Below are 20,894 nucleotides of genomic sequence, written 5' to 3' on the forward strand. Positions count from 1 at the left end.
GCGAACGCTTTACCACTGGGCTACCCAAATTTAAGTGGTAGACTTTCTTGATATGTGGTAATCTGAATGAATGATCGTGACTTATTTCAATCCCTGATGTTAACCCCTTCCCTCTAGAACATGGTTTGAATGAGTGTGAAATGTCTCGAATAAAAGAATTTTTTTTAAACATTTTCAGATCTTGAAGCTGAGCCATGCATTTTGTTTATGTTGAACAAAAATAATAAATAAACAAAAACGCGAGCACAAATACTTGATCGCCATTCTCTTGGAGGTTTGACATTTCTTGGAGTATCCTACACTGTTTGCTTGCTGCAAAGTTTCTGAAAAACAAAACAAAAAATTGGCAAGTGATTTAGTCCTATGAAACAAGCATTCTGAGAGTACTGCTAAAGCAATACCTGTCCCCTACTGGCGCCAACTAATGTTTTTATCTCCTAAATTCAAAGGCCATAACTCTGTGAAAAATGTGCAAGTAACCATAAAAGTTGAACAGTACATGACAAAGCTATATATACAAAATTTCATCTCAATATTTTCAAGCATTGCAAAAAAAACCAATGAAGTAATAAAAACTAATTTTCATATCTCCTACATTCAAGGGTCATACCTCTGTGAAATATTAGTAAATCGCCATCTCAAAGTCAAACTTTTATCTGTAACATTACATAATAAATCTATACACCAAATGTCAACTCAATATCTTGAGGCATTTCTAAATACAAAGGATGATGTCCAGAGTGATTCAGTTTCAGTCCTAGTCGTTTAAGGGAAGGAAGGAAGGACATGGTTTATTTAACGGTTATATGGCATCGGACATATGGTTAAGGACCACACAGATATTGAGGGATGAAACCTGCTGTTGCCACTTCATGGGCTGCTCTTTTCGATTAGCAGCATGGGATCTTTTATATGTTCCATCCCACAGACAGGATAGCACATACCATGGGCTTTGATATACCAGTCGTGGTGCACTGATCCCAAACCAACCGCGCATCAGTTTTCATAGTGAGGTCTGAAGTTAATACGAATGGATGGAAGGAATGTTATATTTAATGATACACTCAACACATTTTAATTAAGGTTACATGGCGTCACACCACAGTTAATGAGAGAGGGAATCTGCTGCCGCCACTTCATGGGCTACTCTTTCCGATCAGCAGCAAGGGATCTTTTATATGCATCATCCCATAGACAGGATAGCACATACCGCAGCTTTTTTTACACCAGTTGTGGAGCACTGGCTGGAACGAGAAATAGCCCAGTGAGTTGACCGACGGGTATCGATTCTAGACTGACTGTGTATCAGGCAGACTCTTCACTACTGGGCTACGTTCTGCTAGAGTAAAGAGGGTTAAGTTTAACACTGCATACCTTTCTTGCAAACTCGGGAAGAATGAAAGATGCAGCGTGGATATGCTGGTTATAATATTTAAGTTTCATCTTGAGCACGTCAGCTTCAGTTAATATCCTGACTGGTTCTCGAAAATCAATATCCTGTACAACGAAAGGAAAAGAATGTTGGTTTAACAATACATCAAAACATTTCAAAGAACTATTTAGTGTACATATATTTACTTAGCTGAGGAGGGAGGAAGCTGAGGAGGGACGAAGAGACAGAATACACATGTACTGGCCACAGACCACAATTAATTTCGCTATGTGTTCCTATATAGCGTTAGTGGCTATAACATTCAGCAGGCCTGTGGATTTTTGTTTGTACCTTTGCCTGTCTGGGGGACACACACCCTGAAAAGGACAACCCCTGTTGTCCAGGTCTTTCTCCCAGCATATTGGTTTAAACAAACACACCCTCTAAACCTGGCCGGAGTACATCCATTTTACACAAAAAAGCACTACTTTTGAAAGGGTTGAAACAGATTGAAATTGCGGGAGAAATTGGAAAGTTTTTTATATTAAGATAATGAGAATGATAGGCAGAGGGTGATAGATGAGAAAGATGAATGAATGTGTGAGCCAGCTTTGACGGGATTTGAACCACTGTTGTCAGCTTGATTGTCCAGCAGCTTATCCACTACACCACAGAGCTCACTCCCTTTCACTTTTTACCACACTCGGCTTCATTTGTACCCACTCTGCAATTTACAAATGCACTTTTATCTACACTGAAATAATTGATATGACAGTCTGCATTTTCAATATCAAAGGAAACTAGCCATGGCCGGTTGGCCTGTAAACGCAATTGACGAAAACATAATTGACAAAAACTTATGGGAAGGAAGGAAATCTTTTATTTAATGATGCACTCAACACATTTTATCTACGGTTATTTGGCGTCAAACATATGGTTAAGGACAACACAGATATTAAAAGAGGAAACCTGCTGTCGCCACTTCATAAGCTAATCTATCCGATAAGTAGCAAGGGATCTTTTATATGCACCATCCCACAGACAGGGTAGTACATACCACGGCCTTTGATATACCAGTCGTGCTGCACTGGCTAGAACAAGAAATAGCCCAATAGGCCCACCGACTGTGCATCAAGTGAGCACTGTACCCCTGATGGGCTTCAATAGTTTACCATTACATAATTTAATCAGTATTTTTAACAGCTTCTATTATGTCCCATGCCAGTATTCATTTGCCTGTTTCATACAGTTATATTTTATTGGAGCAATAAAAACATTTAAGTTTTATCATATCGGCATCGTATTTGTCACATCATCAAACTTCGAGTTTTCTGGGGGTTTTATTTTTGAAGGGTTAGCAGTTCTGTAGCCAGTCTCCCCTCCCCTTTAATTTTCTCCCAGTGAGAATGCTGAATGATGTGTGTACTTACCGGATTTAAACTACAGAGAATAAATCCTATCTGGCCACTCGGGTACGTGGGTATCGCCGTGTACGCGTAATCAACCGAGGGGTACAGTGTCTTGCAGAAGTCATGCATGTCCTTAATGAGATCCAGATGAAGCCAGATACATTCTCCTGAAACACACAATACCACACAGTCACAGACATCTTTCAGGGCTAGCTCTGGCACTCGCTAAATTCGCTATTTGCTATTTTAATTTGATGAAATAAATGCATGTTAGAATTAGGAGATAACCAATTGGAGTTTTTAAGATTTGCAGGTGTTATTGTCCATTTGATCCCGCAAATGTCATTTCTTACCGAAGGCATTAACCTGAGGTTACAAATGAAACATTTGCAGGCATCAAATAGACAATAACACCCGCAAATCAAAAAACTCCATATGGTTATGTCCATTGTAAACTGAATCGTTTTTTCTATGGAACTAACTGTATATTTGTATTTCTTGAAAACAAAACCTGACTACAATCAAACTGTAGACCCTTGAATTGTCAATTTCGCCTGTTCCAATTGCTAATGACATCATTAGTTCTCCTGGTGTTATTTTCATTTGATCCCGAAAAAAGAATGTAATTAACCAATCACAATACAGAACACACCATCAGTTTACAATTGATATTTTGTTAGAAAATAACAAGAATTCTACATTTTAATAGAATGAAGGAAGGAAGGAAATGGTTCATTTAACAATGCACTCAACACATTTTATTTACGGTTATATGGCATTGGACATGGTTAAGGACCTCACAGATATTGAGAGAGGAAACCTGCTGTCGCCACTTCATGGGCTACTCTTTTCGATTAGCAGCAAAGGATCTTTCATATGCACCATTCCATAGACAGGATAGCACATACCACGGCCATTGATGTACATGTCGTGGTGCACTGGCTGAAGCGAGAAATAGCCCAATGGGCCCACTGATGGGGATCGATCCTAAACCGACCGCGCATCAAGCAAGCTCTTTACCAGTGGGCTACGTCTCACCCCGTGTACAGTTTAATAAATAAGAATACTAGGTTAATAGATAAATGTAATAGGAAGTTTAATAGATAATTTGGTGAAATGTTCTGGTCACCCTGTCTACAGTAACGAGCATCAATATATTTTTGTCTGTTTGAAGATATATTTATCATTTTATATTTTTGGTATTTACTGTTAATATGCTTCATTGTGCTTTTTAGAACTATAACTAATTTCGTTAGTAATTGTTTAATTTTACATTGATGCTGATAACCATATATCTTACTTTGACACCCAATAGCCGATGTGGTATTTTGTGCTAGGTCGTCATTCATTCATTGCATTTTCAAGGGAAGCGATCAGTCCAGCTTTCTCATAGCTAGCTTTAACTCTCGCCAAATTTGCCAGTTGTTAATTTTATAATCGACTGGTGAAGTTTACTGTAAAATACTTTATTTTCACGGGATCAAATTTTTGCAATTTAATGAAAATGAGTAAGTTTGCGAACATTTTCGCAAATTCCCATCCCTCCCCCAATAAAACAATTTTTAAGTACCAGTTCTGAGGTTAATAATTTTGACGTTTATTGTTTACTGTAAGTTTATGCAAGGTGCTTAGGCTACCCCGTGCTTTTTTCGTAATCCTCAAACTTTTTAATAAAAACCGAACATTTAAACAAAACGGAATTTGAAGGTACAATGCTAGCGCAAGCTTTATGTAAACATTATTTATTACTGTCAAAATACTTGTTCAGTACCGTTTATGATTGATAAACAGGCAAATAAAACCTTTGGTGTGAAGTCCCAATATGAACTACGATTTGGTCTATAGTATCACTACAGCATACAAGCTCAACCCAAACAAATTTCACTTCCAGATTTTAACATACTGTGATGTTTACTTCTGTTTTTTAAACATGTGTCTTACTTTTATTGCCAGCAGTTATGAAAGAAAACATACAAAACTTTTTATGGTTTATTATCATGTAATATATTGTCTTTACTTTGATATCGCTTCTTGATATAAAGTGTTAAGTATCGCATTGTTACTACTATACATGCAATCTCGTGCCGCGGAAACTAATGTGGTCTCGGATCTGATAGAACGAGACTACTTTTTTTTTTAATGTCCAATTTTCGCCAGCCTTTAATTTCGCGTGGAATTTATTTTCACGAATTTTATTCAAATGCAAAAATAAATTCCACATGAAAATAAAGTATTTTACAGTATTTTAATTTGGCAAAATAATTTCTATACATATATGTCAGAATTACCAAATGCTTGACATCCCACAGCTGATGATTAATAAATCAGTGTGTTCTAGTGGTGTCGTTAAACAAAACAAAAACTTTAACTGTTATTTTTGTGAATGATTTGATACCAGGCCTTCTAGACTGTGGTAGCCCCACTCCCATGGCTAGTGATATTCAATGTTGGGCTAGTAAATAACTACCATGATCGACGACTAGTGATTTTTTTTGGGTCAAATGTTGCAGTTTTGTCTGTTTTGTAAATATGAATATCATGCTGCCACCCCAGCCCCCAATATTAAATGATTTTAAGCTCTATCTCCCTCTTTAGGTGACATATCTGATTATTACTATTATTTAGTAAAATTGTATTAACTTAAAGTAAAGTAGAGCTAATGGATTTTTAATCATGGCTAGTAAATTTTTAAAATCATTGATCCCATGGCTAGTGGATTTTATAAAAATTCTAGGAGCCCTGGATCCCTGGATCCCCGTCTTACCTTGACTACAGACGACTCCTCCAGGTTTCAACGCTTTCTTCATCAACTCGTAATACGACTTCTCAAACAACGCTGATGCAGGTCCTACAAAGAGAAATCATTTTAAAAATTTAATAAAAATAATTTTTTTAAAAATGCCTCAGAGTGAGACTACCTCCAACTACATTAATTGTTTAGTTTTTAATATCAATGCCTATTTAATATGCAAACTGGCTTTGGTTGTCCTAATGTTTGTAGAAGCTCAAACGTCATCTTAATTCTTAATATATTATATATTTTTTGTACATTCAAAATTATTGGGAATTAAAATACATCTTTGGGCTACTACAAATGTATATGAAAACAACCAGAACCTTGCTGAACATGCAAACACTGATATTCTGAATTTTTTTATTTTTTATTTCATAAGTAATTTTAATCATTAAGAAGCATTCTAGGAGTACTACTGAAACAATACATCTCCCCTACCGGGCCCAAAATATTTTCGTATCTCCTAAATTTAAGGGCCGTAACTCTTTAAAAAAATGGGATAAATCGTCATGAAAAGTAAACTTGATCTTAATTAAAATTAAAATTAAACTTGATCTTGCCAGTACATGATAAAGCTATACACAAAATTGCAGCTCAGTATCTTGAGACATTGCAAAAAGAAAAAAGTCAGGAAAAGAAATTTTTTATCCTGCAATCACTGTATTCATTGTCAAGATACGATGACTAGATAAATCTCTATATTTTTGGTCACGTGACAAAAGCCCGACTCGACTCGAGTAGTTCAGACTAGATTTTCAATAAACATACTCTTTAAATCATTTGTTTTAATTTTAGTTTTGCGATAACAATACAAAACTTGTATATTTGTTTATGAATTGCAGTTTACAAACGCTTTTTTAATGTGACAGAATGTAGCTAGCATCTTACAAAGAATGACGTCATGTATTTTGTATGATGTCATACGGCAAAAGCCTTGCTAGGTTGATGATACTCGGCAGAGCCTCGCTGCATTCGCCATTCTAACCTTCGCAGGATAAAGCCCATATCTTAAGACAGTAACCAGTTATTCCCTGTGTATCTCTTAAGTTAAAGGTTCATAACTCTGTCAAAACTGTTTTTTCTTTTTATGGAATATTTAACCTGACCTCTAACCTACAACACTCCTTCCCACCCTCAATACAATAATGGACTGGTCCAAATAATAGCAGCAAACTCGGTCTGATTTAAATACTCACATATTTCACTTAACCTGACCTCTAACCTATGACACTTCTGACACCCCCAACCCATTATAATGGACTGGTCCGAACAATGGCAGCAAACTTGGGGCAGTCTGTTTTAAATACTCACCTATAGGGTCGCTGGAATCTGTAATGATGACATCATACTCCCCCTTGTGCTGACCCATGAACTCAAATCCGTCCTTGATGTGGAGGTTTAGTCGTGGATCCTCAAAACAGCATGCCATTTGAGGCAGGTATTTCTTACTGACCTCAATCACCATCTAGATATTAAAGTTAAAGTTGGTTTTGTTTAACGACACCATTAAAGCACATTGATTTATTAATCATCAGCTATTGGATATCAAACATTTGGTAATTTTGACATTTAGTCTTTGAGAGGAAAGAAAGAAATGTGTTTTATTTAACAACGCACTCAACACATTTTATTTACAGTTATATGGCATCAAACATATGGTTAAGGACCACACAGATAATGAGAGAGGAAACCCACTGTTGCTACTTCATGGGCTAATCTTTCCGATTAGCAGCAAGGGATCTTTTATATGCACCATCCCACAGACAGGGTCTTCGAGAGGAAGCCCGCAGAATTTTTCCATTAGTAGCAAGGGATCTTTTATATGCACCATTTCAGCAAGGATAGCACATACCATAGCCTTTGATATATCAGTTGTGGTGCACTGGCTGGAACAAGAACATATAAATATAAAAAAAAGAGTTTTTAATGTAGTTTACATTTACTTACAACTTAATGAAAAACGAGTTATAAAATATTTATTATATAATATTTATACTTATAGCTGCTGCAGGAAATATTCTCGTACACATATTGTCATGTAGTATGAACATAAAGCTCACCACAGATATCAGTCGAGCAAACAGTTACTTCTGACCTTTCGATCAGCTGATCACTCTGTGTGACAACAATTTTTTCGCTGTGTGGTCGTGAGAATAATATTTACGTCAGGTCTTCTAGAATTTTATAAAAATCCTCTAGCCATGGGATCAGTGATTTTAAAAAGGTACAAGCCTACGTTAAATAAATACAATTTTACTAATACACCAGCAGTAATAATCCTTAGATTGGGGGTCGAAGGAGGGGGCAGGATATTCATATTTACAAAATATGTAAAAACATTTGACAAGGTTTTTTTTTTCACTAGCTGTTGGGTTAGTTATAGTAGTCATTTACTAGCCCAACACTGAATATCACTAGCCATGGGAGTGGGGCTACCATATTCTCCCATCCCTAGCCATGCCAGACAGGCGTATTCCATGACGTTAGCCCATGTGGAATAAATCGGTCTTGCATGACCACGTGACTTCTGTTGTTTGGGCTGATAATAACATTGGGTGACGTCACGTAAGCGGCAAAATAATGCAAGAAATGCTTTTTATATTTCATAAAAACAAAGAAACCTGCTATCAAAATGAAATTATACTATAATTTTTGGTTTATACTTGTAGTATAAACCATTTTTCGGTACGATCTTTTCAATGATTATGATTATTTTATTGTAAGATAAAAAAAATAAAAAATGTAAGTTTTCACATTTTCCCAAAATGCTTCTTTTTCATCCACTGGATGGGAAAAAAATAATCCTCCATTATGTATTCATGTGGGACAGGGCCAAGCCTCATTCCAGACGACAAATTATGTACCCTCGGGTGGAATAGCCCCGTCCCACATGGACACATATGAAGGATTCTTTTAATCTAGAAGGCCTGTTATAGTATACTGAGATTCAGTAGCATTACAGGCTGATATACCGTTTATCATTTCACCGAATTGAGCAATTGTAATTAATAATATTCAAAGTAACGTATACAGAGATTATTATACGAGCTTGTGTGTCGTACTGATTTTACGAAACAAGTGTCAGGATTATTGTATAATACATGAATCCTGACATGAGTTTCATAAAATCAGTATGACTCACACATGTGTAATAATTTCTTTATTATCCACATTATCCAAAATATTTTTTTTATGAATAACAAGCTAGGACCAAAAAGACGACAAAACAACGTAATTTTCCGAAATGATGTCATTTTTGATAAGCTTTTACACTGAGGAAGCCACATTAAGTTATGACATCGCTTCACAAAATTACGTCATTCATGGTGCACTTGTAATCATTATGACACACGTGGGTCATACTGATTATATTTCCCTGAATATCTTTAAACTATGTGGATAATAAATCCTAGTTACAAACTAACAATAATCCTCATTTGCATTTCATTTGGTGTTATTGTAGTCTTAATATCTTACTGTACGTTTATACCATGTGTTATATGCGCACCTCATCAATTTCACATTGGTCGACACTTTCAACTGACGAATGTTTGAGAACCTCTCGCACCACGCCTCCATCTCCACCGCCTATCACCAACACCTAAAAACAAGATTAAGGAGTCACACATTACAAGACAAGAGTGAAAGAAAGAAATGTTGTATTTAACGACGCACTCAACACATTTTATTTACTGTTATATGGCGTCAGACATATGGTTAAGGACCACACAGATATTGATAAAGGAAACCCGCTGTCGCCACTTCATGGGCTACTCTTTTCGATTAGCAGCAAGGGATCTTTTATATGCACCATCCCACAGACAGGGTGGTACATACCACGGCCTTGATATACCAGCCGTGATGCACTGGCTGGAACGAGAAATAGCCCAATGGGCCCACAGACAGGGATTGATCCCACACTGACCGCGCATCGAGTGAGCGCTGTACCACTGCGCTATGTCCCGCCCCTACAAGACCAAATACAAGTGTATGTGTATACACACACATTACAAGACAAGATACAAGTGTATGTGTATACACACACATTACAAGACAAGATACACACATTACAAGACAAGATACAAGTGTATGTGTATACACACACATTACAAGACAAGATACAAGTGTATGTGTATACACACACATAACAAGACAAGATACAAGTGTATGTGTATACACACACATTACAAGACCAGATACAAGTGTATGTGTATACACACACATTACAAGACCAGATACAAGTGTATGTGTATACACACACATTACAAGACCAGATACAAGTGTATGTGTATACACACACATTACAAGACAAGATACACACATTACACGACAAGATACAAGTGTATGTGTATACACACACATTACAAGACCAGATACAAGTGTATGTGTATACACACACATTACAAGACCAGATACAAGTGTATGTGTATACACACACATTACAAGACAAGATACACACATTACAAGACCAGATACAAGTGTATGTGTATACACACACATTACAAGACAAGATACAAGTGTATGTGTATACACACACATTACAAGACAAGATACACACATTACAAGACAAGATACAAGTGTATGTGTATACACACACATTACAAGACAAGATACAAGTGTATGTGTATACACACACATTACAAGACAAGATACACACATTACAAGACAAGATACAAGTGTATGTGTATACACACACATTACAAGACCAGATACAAGTGTATGTGTATACACACACATTACAAGACCAGATACAAGTGTATGTGTATACACACACATTACAAGACAAGATACAAGTGTATGTGTATACACACACATTACAAGACAAGATACACACATTACAAGACAAGATACAAGTGTATGTGTATACACACACATTACAAGACAAGATACAAGTGTATGTGTATACACACACATTACAAGACCAGATACAAGTGTATGTGTATACACACACACATTACAAGACCAGATACAAGTGTATGTGTATACACACACATTACAAGACAAGATACAAGTGTATGTGTATACACACACATTACAAGACAAGATACACACATTACAAGACAAGATACAAGTGTATGTGTATACACACACATTACAAGACAAGATACAAGTGTATGTGTATACACACACATTACAAGACCAGATACAAGTGTATGTGTATACACACACATTACAAGACCAGATACAAGTGTATGTGTATACACACACATTACAAGACAAGATACAAGTGTATGTGTATACACACACATTACAAGACAAGATACACACATTACAAGACCAGATACAAGTGTATGTGTATACACACACATTACAAGACCAGATACAAGTGTATGTGTATACACACACATTACAAGACAAGATACACACATTACAAGACCAGATACAAGTGTATGTGTATACACACACATTACAAGACAAGATACAAGTGTATGTGTATACACACACATTACAAGACAAGATACACACATTACAAGACAAGATACAAGTGTATGTGTATACACACACATTACAAGACAAGATACAAGTGTATGTGTATACACACACATTACAAGACAAGATACACACATTACAAGACAAGATACAAGTGTATGTGTATACACACACATTACAAGACCAGATACAAGTGTATGTGTATACACACACATTACAAGACAAGATACAAGTGTATGTGTATACACACACATTACAAGACAAGATACACACATTACAAGACAAGATACAAGTGTATGTGTATACACACACATTACAAGACAAGATACAAGTGTATGTGTATACACACACATTACAAGACCAGATACAAGTGTATGTGTATACACACACATTACAAGACAAGATACAAGTGTATGTGTATACACACACATTACAAGACAAGATACAAGTGTATGTGTATACACACACATTACAAGACAAGATACAAGTGTATGTGTATACACACACATTACAAGACAAGATACACACATTACAAGACCAGATACAAGTGTATGTGTATACACACACATTACAAGACCAGATACAAGTGTATGTGTATACACACACATTACAAGACCAGATACAAGTGTATGTGTATACACACATTACAAGACCAGATACAAGTGTATGTGTATACACACATATTAAGGTGAACAAAATATTGGCACTTGGTGAATTTTTGATTGGAAATGTGTACCCCAATTAAGCTTGATATCTGATCACAATGTTTTGATTAATAATATAATGTACATGTCCATAAAAAAAAATTCCAGGAAAACTGTGCTTTTAGCTGGGGTTTTTTCCCCCCTTTGATTCATAAAACTGATCAAAGTTTGTTTTCTTTAACGACACCACTAGAGCACATTGATTTATTAATTATCGGCTCTTGGATGTCAAACATTTGGTAATTTTGACATATAGTCCGAGAGGAAACCTGCTACATTTGTTTTCATTAGTAGCAAGGGATCTCTTATAAACACCATCCCACAGACAGTATACTGTATAGCACATACCACAACCTTTAATATACTAGTCGTGGAGCACTGGCTGGAACGAGAAATTGCCCAATGGCTCCACTGACGGCGATCAATGCTAGACCGACCATGTATCAAGTGAGCGCTTTAACATTGGGCTACGTTCCACCTGAAAAACATAACAAGACAGAATGCTGATAAGCACATCCTAACCTTTTTGGGGTTGGCATGACAACACATTGGCAGATGCGCCAACATTTCCTGGTAAGAAAACTCATCTCGATCAGTCGCCTGGATCACCCCATCGAGAACCAAGACATTTCCATATGTTTTACTGAAAGAAAGAATCATATGTTTAACAAGACCTCATACAGTTTTTACTATAGCTACTTACAATATAGTGCCTAATGTATGGTTACACTGACACTTGAACAGGGCTTCTACAATTTTTTATAAAATCCACTAGCTATGGGATTAATGCTTTTAGAAATTTACTAGCCATGATTAAAAATTCACTAGCCCTACTTTACTTACAGTTAATACAATTTTACTAAATACTAGTAATAATAAAATATGTCACCTAAAGAGGGAGACAGAGCATAAAAAAACTAACATTGGGGGTTGGGGTGTGGGCAGGATATTAATATTTACAAAATAGACTTAACTGCAACATTTGACAAAAAACATTCACTAGCCGTCGGGCATGGCAATAGCAGTTATTTACTAGCCCAACACTGAATATCACTAGCCATGGGAGTGGGGCTACCATAATCTAGAAGCCGTGCTTGAATCTTCATCGAGTAAGAGAGGAAATCGACTGCTGCCACAATGGACTACTCTTACCAAACAGCCACATTTTGATGGCTAACTACCAAACATCAATTGCAAATTAAAAATAATAATAATTGGCAAAGTTTATTTTAATTCAAGGCAAAATAATTTTCTGCAATTAATCAGTAACCCATCCCACCCAGGTTGAGAGAGTTAAAGTTTGTTTTGATCAACAACTCCACTAGAGCACATTAATTTATTAATTAATCATAGACCATTGGATGTCTTAAACATTTGACATATGCATGTTGTCTTAAGAGAGGAAACCCACTATATTTATCCATCAGTAGCAAGGGATCTTTTTTATGCACCATCACACAGACAGGATAGCACATAACACAGTCTTAGATATATACCAGTCACGATCCACTGGCTAGAAAGAGAAATAGCCCAATGGGCCCCACCGACGGGTTTCGATCCTAGACCAACCACACATCAGGTGAACACTTTATCACTGGGCTACGTCCCGTCCTCCAACATATAGTGAATATCTATTTAATACCATATAGCGAATACCTATTTAATACCATATAGCGAATATCTATTTAATACCATATAGCGAATACCTATTTAATACCATATAGCGAATACCTATTTAATACCATCTAGCGAATACCTATTTAATACCATATAGCGAATACCTATTTAATACCATATAGCGAATACCTATTTAATACCATATAGCGAATATCTATTTAATACCATATAGCGAATACCTATTTAATACCATATAGGATAACGGCTTTATCCTGTGAAAAGGTCAGAATAAAAAATTCTGCCCGGCAAGCCTCACAAAATTTCCCAATCGGCCTGAACAGGATAAAGCCCATATCCTACATCATTAACTAGTTATTTTATTCTGCACTCCAAAAAATTAAGGGGAAAAACTATTTTTCCTGTGTATTTCAGAGTTCTACATTGTACAATGACCTAGAGGTCAAATGAGAGATTTTGTAATGTAGATATGCATGTGACATCATATCCATGACGTCAAGTCATAATCTGCTAGAATACATTTATGAATTTGCTTTAATCAGCAAACAGAAACAGTAATTACAGGATAAATAACTGTACACAGCCCGAGTACTCTGCCATTCGAGAGCTAGACAGACATTTAGACAGTTATGAAACCCATAAGCACTACATATTTAACTGGAACATTATAATTAAGGGGGGGTGGGGGGGTGCTGCTGTCAGATTTCTTCCTGTAGTGTGTGTGTATTAGTGGTTACTATGTGAAGAATTGTTGTAGATGAACTCGAAACTAGTCAATGAAAAGGTATTCAGCTTCAAACATAAGGATTTTTTTTGTATTAAAATGGGAATCTATGTTTTCTCTACACAGTTAACTCTGATGGCAGACAGCAACCCTAACAGTCCAAATGTCTCTCTAGCTCTCGAACAGTAGTTCATCAAGATAAAGGTCTCCAGCAGGATATTTATTATTGTGATGTTTATTGCTGTGCCGGAGGTCCAATAAATGTCAAAATGTTAAAAAACGGACCATAGATATTTACCTTGGTGAACTATTGAATGGCAGAGTAACGGTAACCTGTACATTGCTACAACTTTGACTGTAAGGCATGCAGGCCAGTTACACATCGATTAAGAGGTCTGACCGCTACCTGGCTACACCAATGTCTACAGGATACCGACAGGCCTACACTCAATACATTGTAAAAATGTGTGTATTTAACTTTAAATTTAAAGGAGAAGACCCTAGTTTTAACTCGTCAAAATGGACAATAAGTTAACTTTAGTTAATCTACAAACCTGTAACACATTTGGATAAAGTTACAACAGAGTGAAACGAGTCTGTGATGTTAAAACTGGGAAATATCCTTATAAAATAGACTAGAACTCGAATCAATAACCACTACTTCTCAGACGCATGTGAGTTTAAAAATATAAAAATGCATTTTGTGGTATTACTATTAGAAACAACGCTGTATGATGACCAGGGCCTGTGCTTATAAAACTTAAAAGTAGACTTTAAGGTTTATAAGCACGGAGCCAGAAATACTTCGATTCTATGGACACGTATAATCTAAACAATACAATACAAGTAATGTTTGATTCCATTGGTCATAAACGGATCCAATAGTGAAAAATATGCTTTAGTGGTCAACAACTAGGGTCTGTACTAGTTCATTAATGCATTATGATGAACTATTGTCCGAACCAAATTGTTAACAACTACGAAAAATTACTCTCCTACCTTTAATTGCTGTTAGATTTCCTCCAAAGTTTGTCCAGACACAAATCTCGAAAAAACCATTACAATGACAGATTCCACATACCAGATGATAACCATGTCACCTATATCGACTTCACTGAGAGCGCATAGGGAAAAAAGCATGTAATTTTGTATCAGCTGCCATTTTGACTTTTTATGGAATATTCTTCAAGAAGGGTGAAAGGATAGGACTTAATCTAACAACATCTTAACATGTTATGATATAAAAGCAAACGTGATGACGTCATATTATTATTTTTTTTATTATTATTATTTTAATGATACCACTAGAGATCATCGATTTCATATTAATTGTGTCACATACTTTGGAGGCTTTCACCCCTCTTGAAGAGTATTCCATAAACAAGCAACATGGCAGACGGCAGAAAAATGCATGTATTTTTCCCTAGATGCAATCTCAGCAAAGACAATATCGGCGACATCGTTGCAGTCTCGTGTGTGGAATCTGTATATTTGTAGTGGTTTTTTTGCGATTTGTGTCTGGACAAACTTTGGAGGAAATAAAACAGCAATTAAAGGTAGGAGAGTAATTTTTTGTAGTTGTTAAAGGGACACACCCTAGTTACGGCTAGTTGTTAACCATTACGGCATTGTTTTCGCTATTAAACCCATTTTTTCACAAATAAAATTGCACTTTACTTACTGTTTATTATTTAGAATATACATTTCCATTCATCTGAAGTGTTTTTTGGTAATCCTGGTTTTTGTAATACCACAAAATGCATTTTTCTTATTTCTTAAAAACGCACGCATGTTTGAGAAAAAACTGTTGAGCAGACAAGGTCTAATCTATTTTTAGACGGGATATTTCCATTTCAATGTCACAGACGTTGGTATACCACGTGACCGTTATCATTTTGGTTCGGTTTGTTTTCTCGTGCACGGTTCGCGCAATCAACATCCGATTTGTTGTTGTTCATTTGTGAGATTTTTCTTCACAGTTCGTGAACATTTTCAGTAACAATAAAGTTCAGACAAGTAAGTGTCTCAATTCAAAACGTTACAAACCCTTAAAACCAATAATTTTGCTAAGTCTTACGATATCTGGAGAGGGGATACAACCAGGACAGAACTTTTTACATGCCTTACATATTGTCATTTATTTTGTGTAGCTAACACATAGTTGCAATATGTCTTATGAGTATTATAACAGCTTGGGTTGCCATATAAGAGAAACGAACAACGGGAATCTGAATTAGTATAATCTATATTTAGTACCGATGTGTTTCCGTGTACTCTGAATGTCGAGGGAACGGCAGGTTGGGCAGAATATAATTTTTGTTGATGCAATTTTCAGGTAATGTTAATTATAAATTTTAACAATTTTGAAATGATAAGATAATTATTAATATAATAATTATGATGTGGGCTACAAAATATATAATTTGTATTTATAATAAAATTTGTATGCATGATCAAGTTAATTATTTTTATGATTTAATAATTGTTTTATTTCCAAATAGTATGTAATAATTAAACAATGGCAAAGTTGTTACTTTACAACTTCAAAATTACAATAGTATTATTCTCATATCTTATTATATAGATGTAATGGCAACAGTATAATGTTCCACTGAATACATTCTTTTATTCTTAAAACAAAATACAGTTTCTTGAAATAATGAAATGCTTTTGTTTTTACAGATTGCAAAATTACTACATGATGTTGCCCTTCCTTACCGGTTGAATGTAGGCAAAAAGAAAATAGCAATAATAAAATATAGCCATCCTCAGACCTTGACATCTAGGGGGAGCAATATCTCTCTCTACTTACCCATCACATCTGAGATTAGTTCAAGGAGAATAATATAGTTCCCTTTGGCATGTGAATTTATATACATGTACATGTAGTATCAATATGGTAATATTTTAAATTGCCCATCCCCCCATAAACTACGTTAGGGAGCAAATAATCAGTTCCCTCGGTTATTTTCATGTCCAGGTCTACAACCTAATAAAACAAGTGTTACCTCGTCTAACAAACATGCAAATGTTTTAATAATAATAGGGTTTAACCTGGTATATTTAGTAATAAAACACAAAAACTTACCTGAGTAAATAATGGTTAATATATATATATATAAAAATATTATAATATTGGTGTTGTTTTATATCTAGTCACAATGGATATTGCAGATATTTTCTTGTTCAGTCTTGTGCTGTATTGGAATTGTTATTGCAATTCAATTTAAGTAATATCTACAAAACTAATTTTTAATAGTATACAGCTGGAGAAAGGAGCCAAATATCATGTATGTATGTATATATATATATAGAGATATATACTGAAACAAAGGCACACACATTATTTACCCTCTGCACCAAAGTAAATACTAAACACACCGAGAGCTCAGAGAGAGAGGGGGGGGGGGGGGGGGGGGGGACTACCTATATTTTCTTACTGCAGGCCTGCTACAGACACATTTGCCAAAACAAAACAAAAAATTTAAACAAGAATTTAGGCCTATATTATAATTATTATATGTGTGTAATTTAGCAGTATAAACTTTTTATTTAAAAATTTAAAAAATAAATAAGATGTAGTAGCTGTAATATGGCAAAATAAATACAAGTATAGATAATATTCAAGCAACTAAGATTAAATGAAAAATAAAGACCACACAAATTTAATGATAAAGAAATATACTCTTTATTCAAGAACTGGATGCATCGTTTTGTTGGGGTTATTTTCATGGAAGACTATGGAATTGTGCATTTTATTTACAGTATAATGTGGGATTTTTATCACTGCACATGCTTTAACCATTTTGTTTGCTAAATTAATCTCTGTTGGTGTCAACAAGCAACAACATTAAAGTCAATGTAGTCGCATTCTGTGAAGGAAGCCATGGAATTTCATCAGGTTTGTCGTTTTAATGACCCTACCCACAAGCGGCGCCTAGTCTCTTCTTTTGGAAATTTGTAAAACGAAAAAAATTTTAACATCATGTTATGGTTTATGCAGCTAACTGCACAACATGTTTTAGGCATCCTGACCGTTAACTGTTGTAAATGATCGACCAAAGTTGCCTCATTTCACTATCAAACTATACATAACTAAGGAGAAGCTTCACCGCGTCACGTGATAAACAATGGCGGCCAGGGGTCGAAGTACCCGTATGTTCGGTTCCGAGAATTGGGACATGGGGATTCCCATGGTATTTATCGATATAAAACCTGCTTTTTCACTCCATTTGATAAAAACGTGATCTAAGTGTATTACAGGTTTGTAGATTAACCAAATTATAATTTATTTTCGCTGGATGGAACTAGGGTGTGCGGCTTTAACAATATGGTTCGGACAATAGGGTCTGTCCCTTTAACTGTTTAAAATTTGACTCGGTGCATGGCTGAAATTCGAAGGTGCATTCACCTTTTAAAAACCAAAACATCTTGAAATTTTGATTTTTCTTTATGCAATACCTCCTCCACTTCTAACGACATACACTGGCCAGGCCACAGCTCGCCGATCTCGCTGAACCAGCCCTCTTTTATACGATCCATCCCTCGTAATTGACGTTTTTTAAAAAACCTCGTGGCACTTAAAAGTTATCTCCCTTGAACTCGTTTTCTTCCTTTGATCGTCCCGCCAATGTCTCGAGGTTCACTAACCAGGGGCATGATGGGCGCGTTTTTTAACAAGAAAGAAATGTTTTATTTAACGACGCACTCAACACATTTTATTTACGGTTATATGGCGTCAGACATATGGTTACGGACCACACAGATTTTGAGAGGAAACCCGCTGTCGCCACTACATGGGCTACTCTTTCCGAGTAGCAGAAAGGGATCTTTTATTTGCGCTTCCCACAGGCAGGATAGCACGAACCATGGCCTTTGTTGAACCAGTTATGGATCACTGGCCGGTGCAAGTGGTTTACACCTACCCATTGAGCCTTGCGGAGCACTCACTCAGGGTTTGGAGTCGGTATCTGGATTAAAAATCCCATGCCTCGACTGGGATCCGAACCCAGTACCTACCAGCCTGTAGACCGATGCCTACCACGACGCCGGTTGTTTTTTTTAAACACATTTCCACTGTCAGCAGTCTGTACAGTATTGTCGATTTTTGAGCTTATATAATGCGCCCCGCGAATGTGGGGTTTTTTTGTTTTTTTTTTTTTGGGGGGGGGGGTTACAGGTCAAGGTCACGGTTATAGTCCGGATACCGTTACGCAGAGCCGCCAGACGGCAAGGGTAGCTCGATTCCTCTAGCCCTCCGCTTATTGATATGTTCTGCAACAAAGGGAGTGTATGTGTGTGTGTCGGGAAGGGGGGGGGGGGGGGGAGGGCTGGTTACTGGAACTAAGTTTGAACTCACTTTTTAACACCCCATTGGCCAAGTACACCAGTCACTGGATTTTAGATGGGTGGGGCAATCCACACTCGTGTATAAATGATTTTATAAAATGTATTACAGTAAAAAAAACCCAACCCCAAAACCCCCACCGGTCTGTTTTTTTTTGATTTTTTAGGGGGGAGAGCATTGCCCCCGGGTCCCCGTCACTACGCTACGAGTTCAGTGCTTTACCATAACGATTATATGCCCCCCCCCCCCCCCCCAACACACACACACACAACCAGATATCGTTCCCACTGTAGGCCTATGCACTGATACTTTTTAAGAGTGTTTTTCTTTTTGAGGTGGATGCATAATTTTGGCTTTGAAACCTTGATGCCAAGGTATTTGCACCTCCTATGCAACTGCAGCTTTTTACAATTTCATACAGCAAACATCAGATTAAATTTGCTTAGACCCACATATTGTATTATAATGATGGGCAATACGAGTGGTTTAATGTAAATTATATGGGCGTTATATATTTTGTTTCTACCTGTACCTGACATTTACTAATGTCACAAAAATTCTGGTAGTAGCTTTTGGAGGTGATCAGGACTACTATTACATGTGACAGAAGAGGATTTTTTTTTTTTTAAACAAGACCTTTTATACTGTGACCTATTGGGTGTCCAAGCTTAATTACTTTGACACTTGGTCAAGAAAAGGAAACCTGCTGCTGTCACCACGTGGGCTACTCCAAATGTTGTTTCATTTAATTTATACACTTTTGTGCTTATATCCAATTAAGTTTCAAGCACGCTGTGCCAGGCACACTTCAGCTATCTGGACTGGGCTGTTTGTCCAGGACAGTCGGTTAGTTTTTACTTGTGAGAAAAAGTTGTTTGTTTTGTTTAACACCACAAGAACACATTGATTTATTAATCAGCTATTGAATATCAAAACATTTGGTTCCACATTTTGCATTAGTAGCAAGGTATCTTTATATGCACCATCCCAAAGACAGGACAGCACATACCACAGCCTTTTATATACCAGTCATGGTGTACTGGCTGAAATGAGAAATAGCCCAATGTGCCCACCGATGGGGATTGATCCTAGCAGTGAGAAAGAAGTTGGTAAAATGTCCATGGAGTTGTTAAACTTGCTCTGGGTGGGAGCCAGTATTAGGATAGGAACTCTGAACATACCAGCCTTACATTCGATGGCTTAACCATTACATCATCAAAGCCCGTCTACTGATAAAGCAGGAAATAATATTTTATCTGCAATTATTCACAGACAAGATAGTACGTATTATAGCCTTTGATGTACCACCAGTGGCAGATCTAGAAAATAATAAGAGGGGGTGGCTGGATTGGGATGGAGTGAACCAGCTGGGACCGAGCCGCGTTGAAGTTTCCGAGGACAAAACCCCTTGAAGTTTCCGAGGACAAAACCCCTTGAAGTTTCCGAGGACAAAACCCCTTGAAGTTTCCGAGGACAAAA

General features: G+C 36.5%; 1 protein-coding gene across 2 annotated transcripts in view; it reads right to left on the reverse strand.

The window, feature by feature from the left end:
* The window catches only part of LOC121389994 (spermidine synthase-like), a 30,825-nt gene extending 12,161 nt beyond the window's left edge, over window positions 1–18,664 (reverse strand). The window contains exons 1-8 of one of the 2 annotated variants that reach the window (XM_041521686.1): window positions 18,480–18,664; window positions 12,232–12,352; window positions 9,084–9,176; window positions 6,887–7,040; window positions 5,546–5,629; window positions 2,803–2,948; window positions 1,375–1,497; window positions 254–323 (exon numbers count right to left, since the gene is read on the reverse strand). In XM_041521686.1, coding sequence (XP_041377620.1) covers window positions 297–323; window positions 1,375–1,497; window positions 2,803–2,948; window positions 5,546–5,629; window positions 6,887–7,040; window positions 9,084–9,176; window positions 12,232–12,352; window positions 18,480–18,610 — 879 coding nt within the window. In that variant the 5' untranslated portion in view covers window positions 18,611–18,664 and the 3' untranslated portion in view covers window positions 254–296. Of the gene's footprint in view, window positions 1–148; window positions 324–1,374; window positions 1,498–2,802; window positions 2,949–5,545; window positions 5,630–6,886; window positions 7,041–9,083; window positions 9,177–12,231; window positions 12,353–18,479 lie in introns of those variants that run through there. The other variant, XM_041521685.1, reaches the window with a different exon arrangement.
* Between the last annotated feature and the right edge of the window lie 2,230 nt (window positions 18,665–20,894).

The sequence above is a fragment of the Gigantopelta aegis genome, chromosome 15, assembly GCF_016097555.1.
Source record: "Gigantopelta aegis isolate Gae_Host chromosome 15, Gae_host_genome, whole genome shotgun sequence".
Classification (NCBI taxonomy): Eukaryota; Metazoa; Mollusca; class Gastropoda; order Neomphalida; family Peltospiridae; genus Gigantopelta; species Gigantopelta aegis.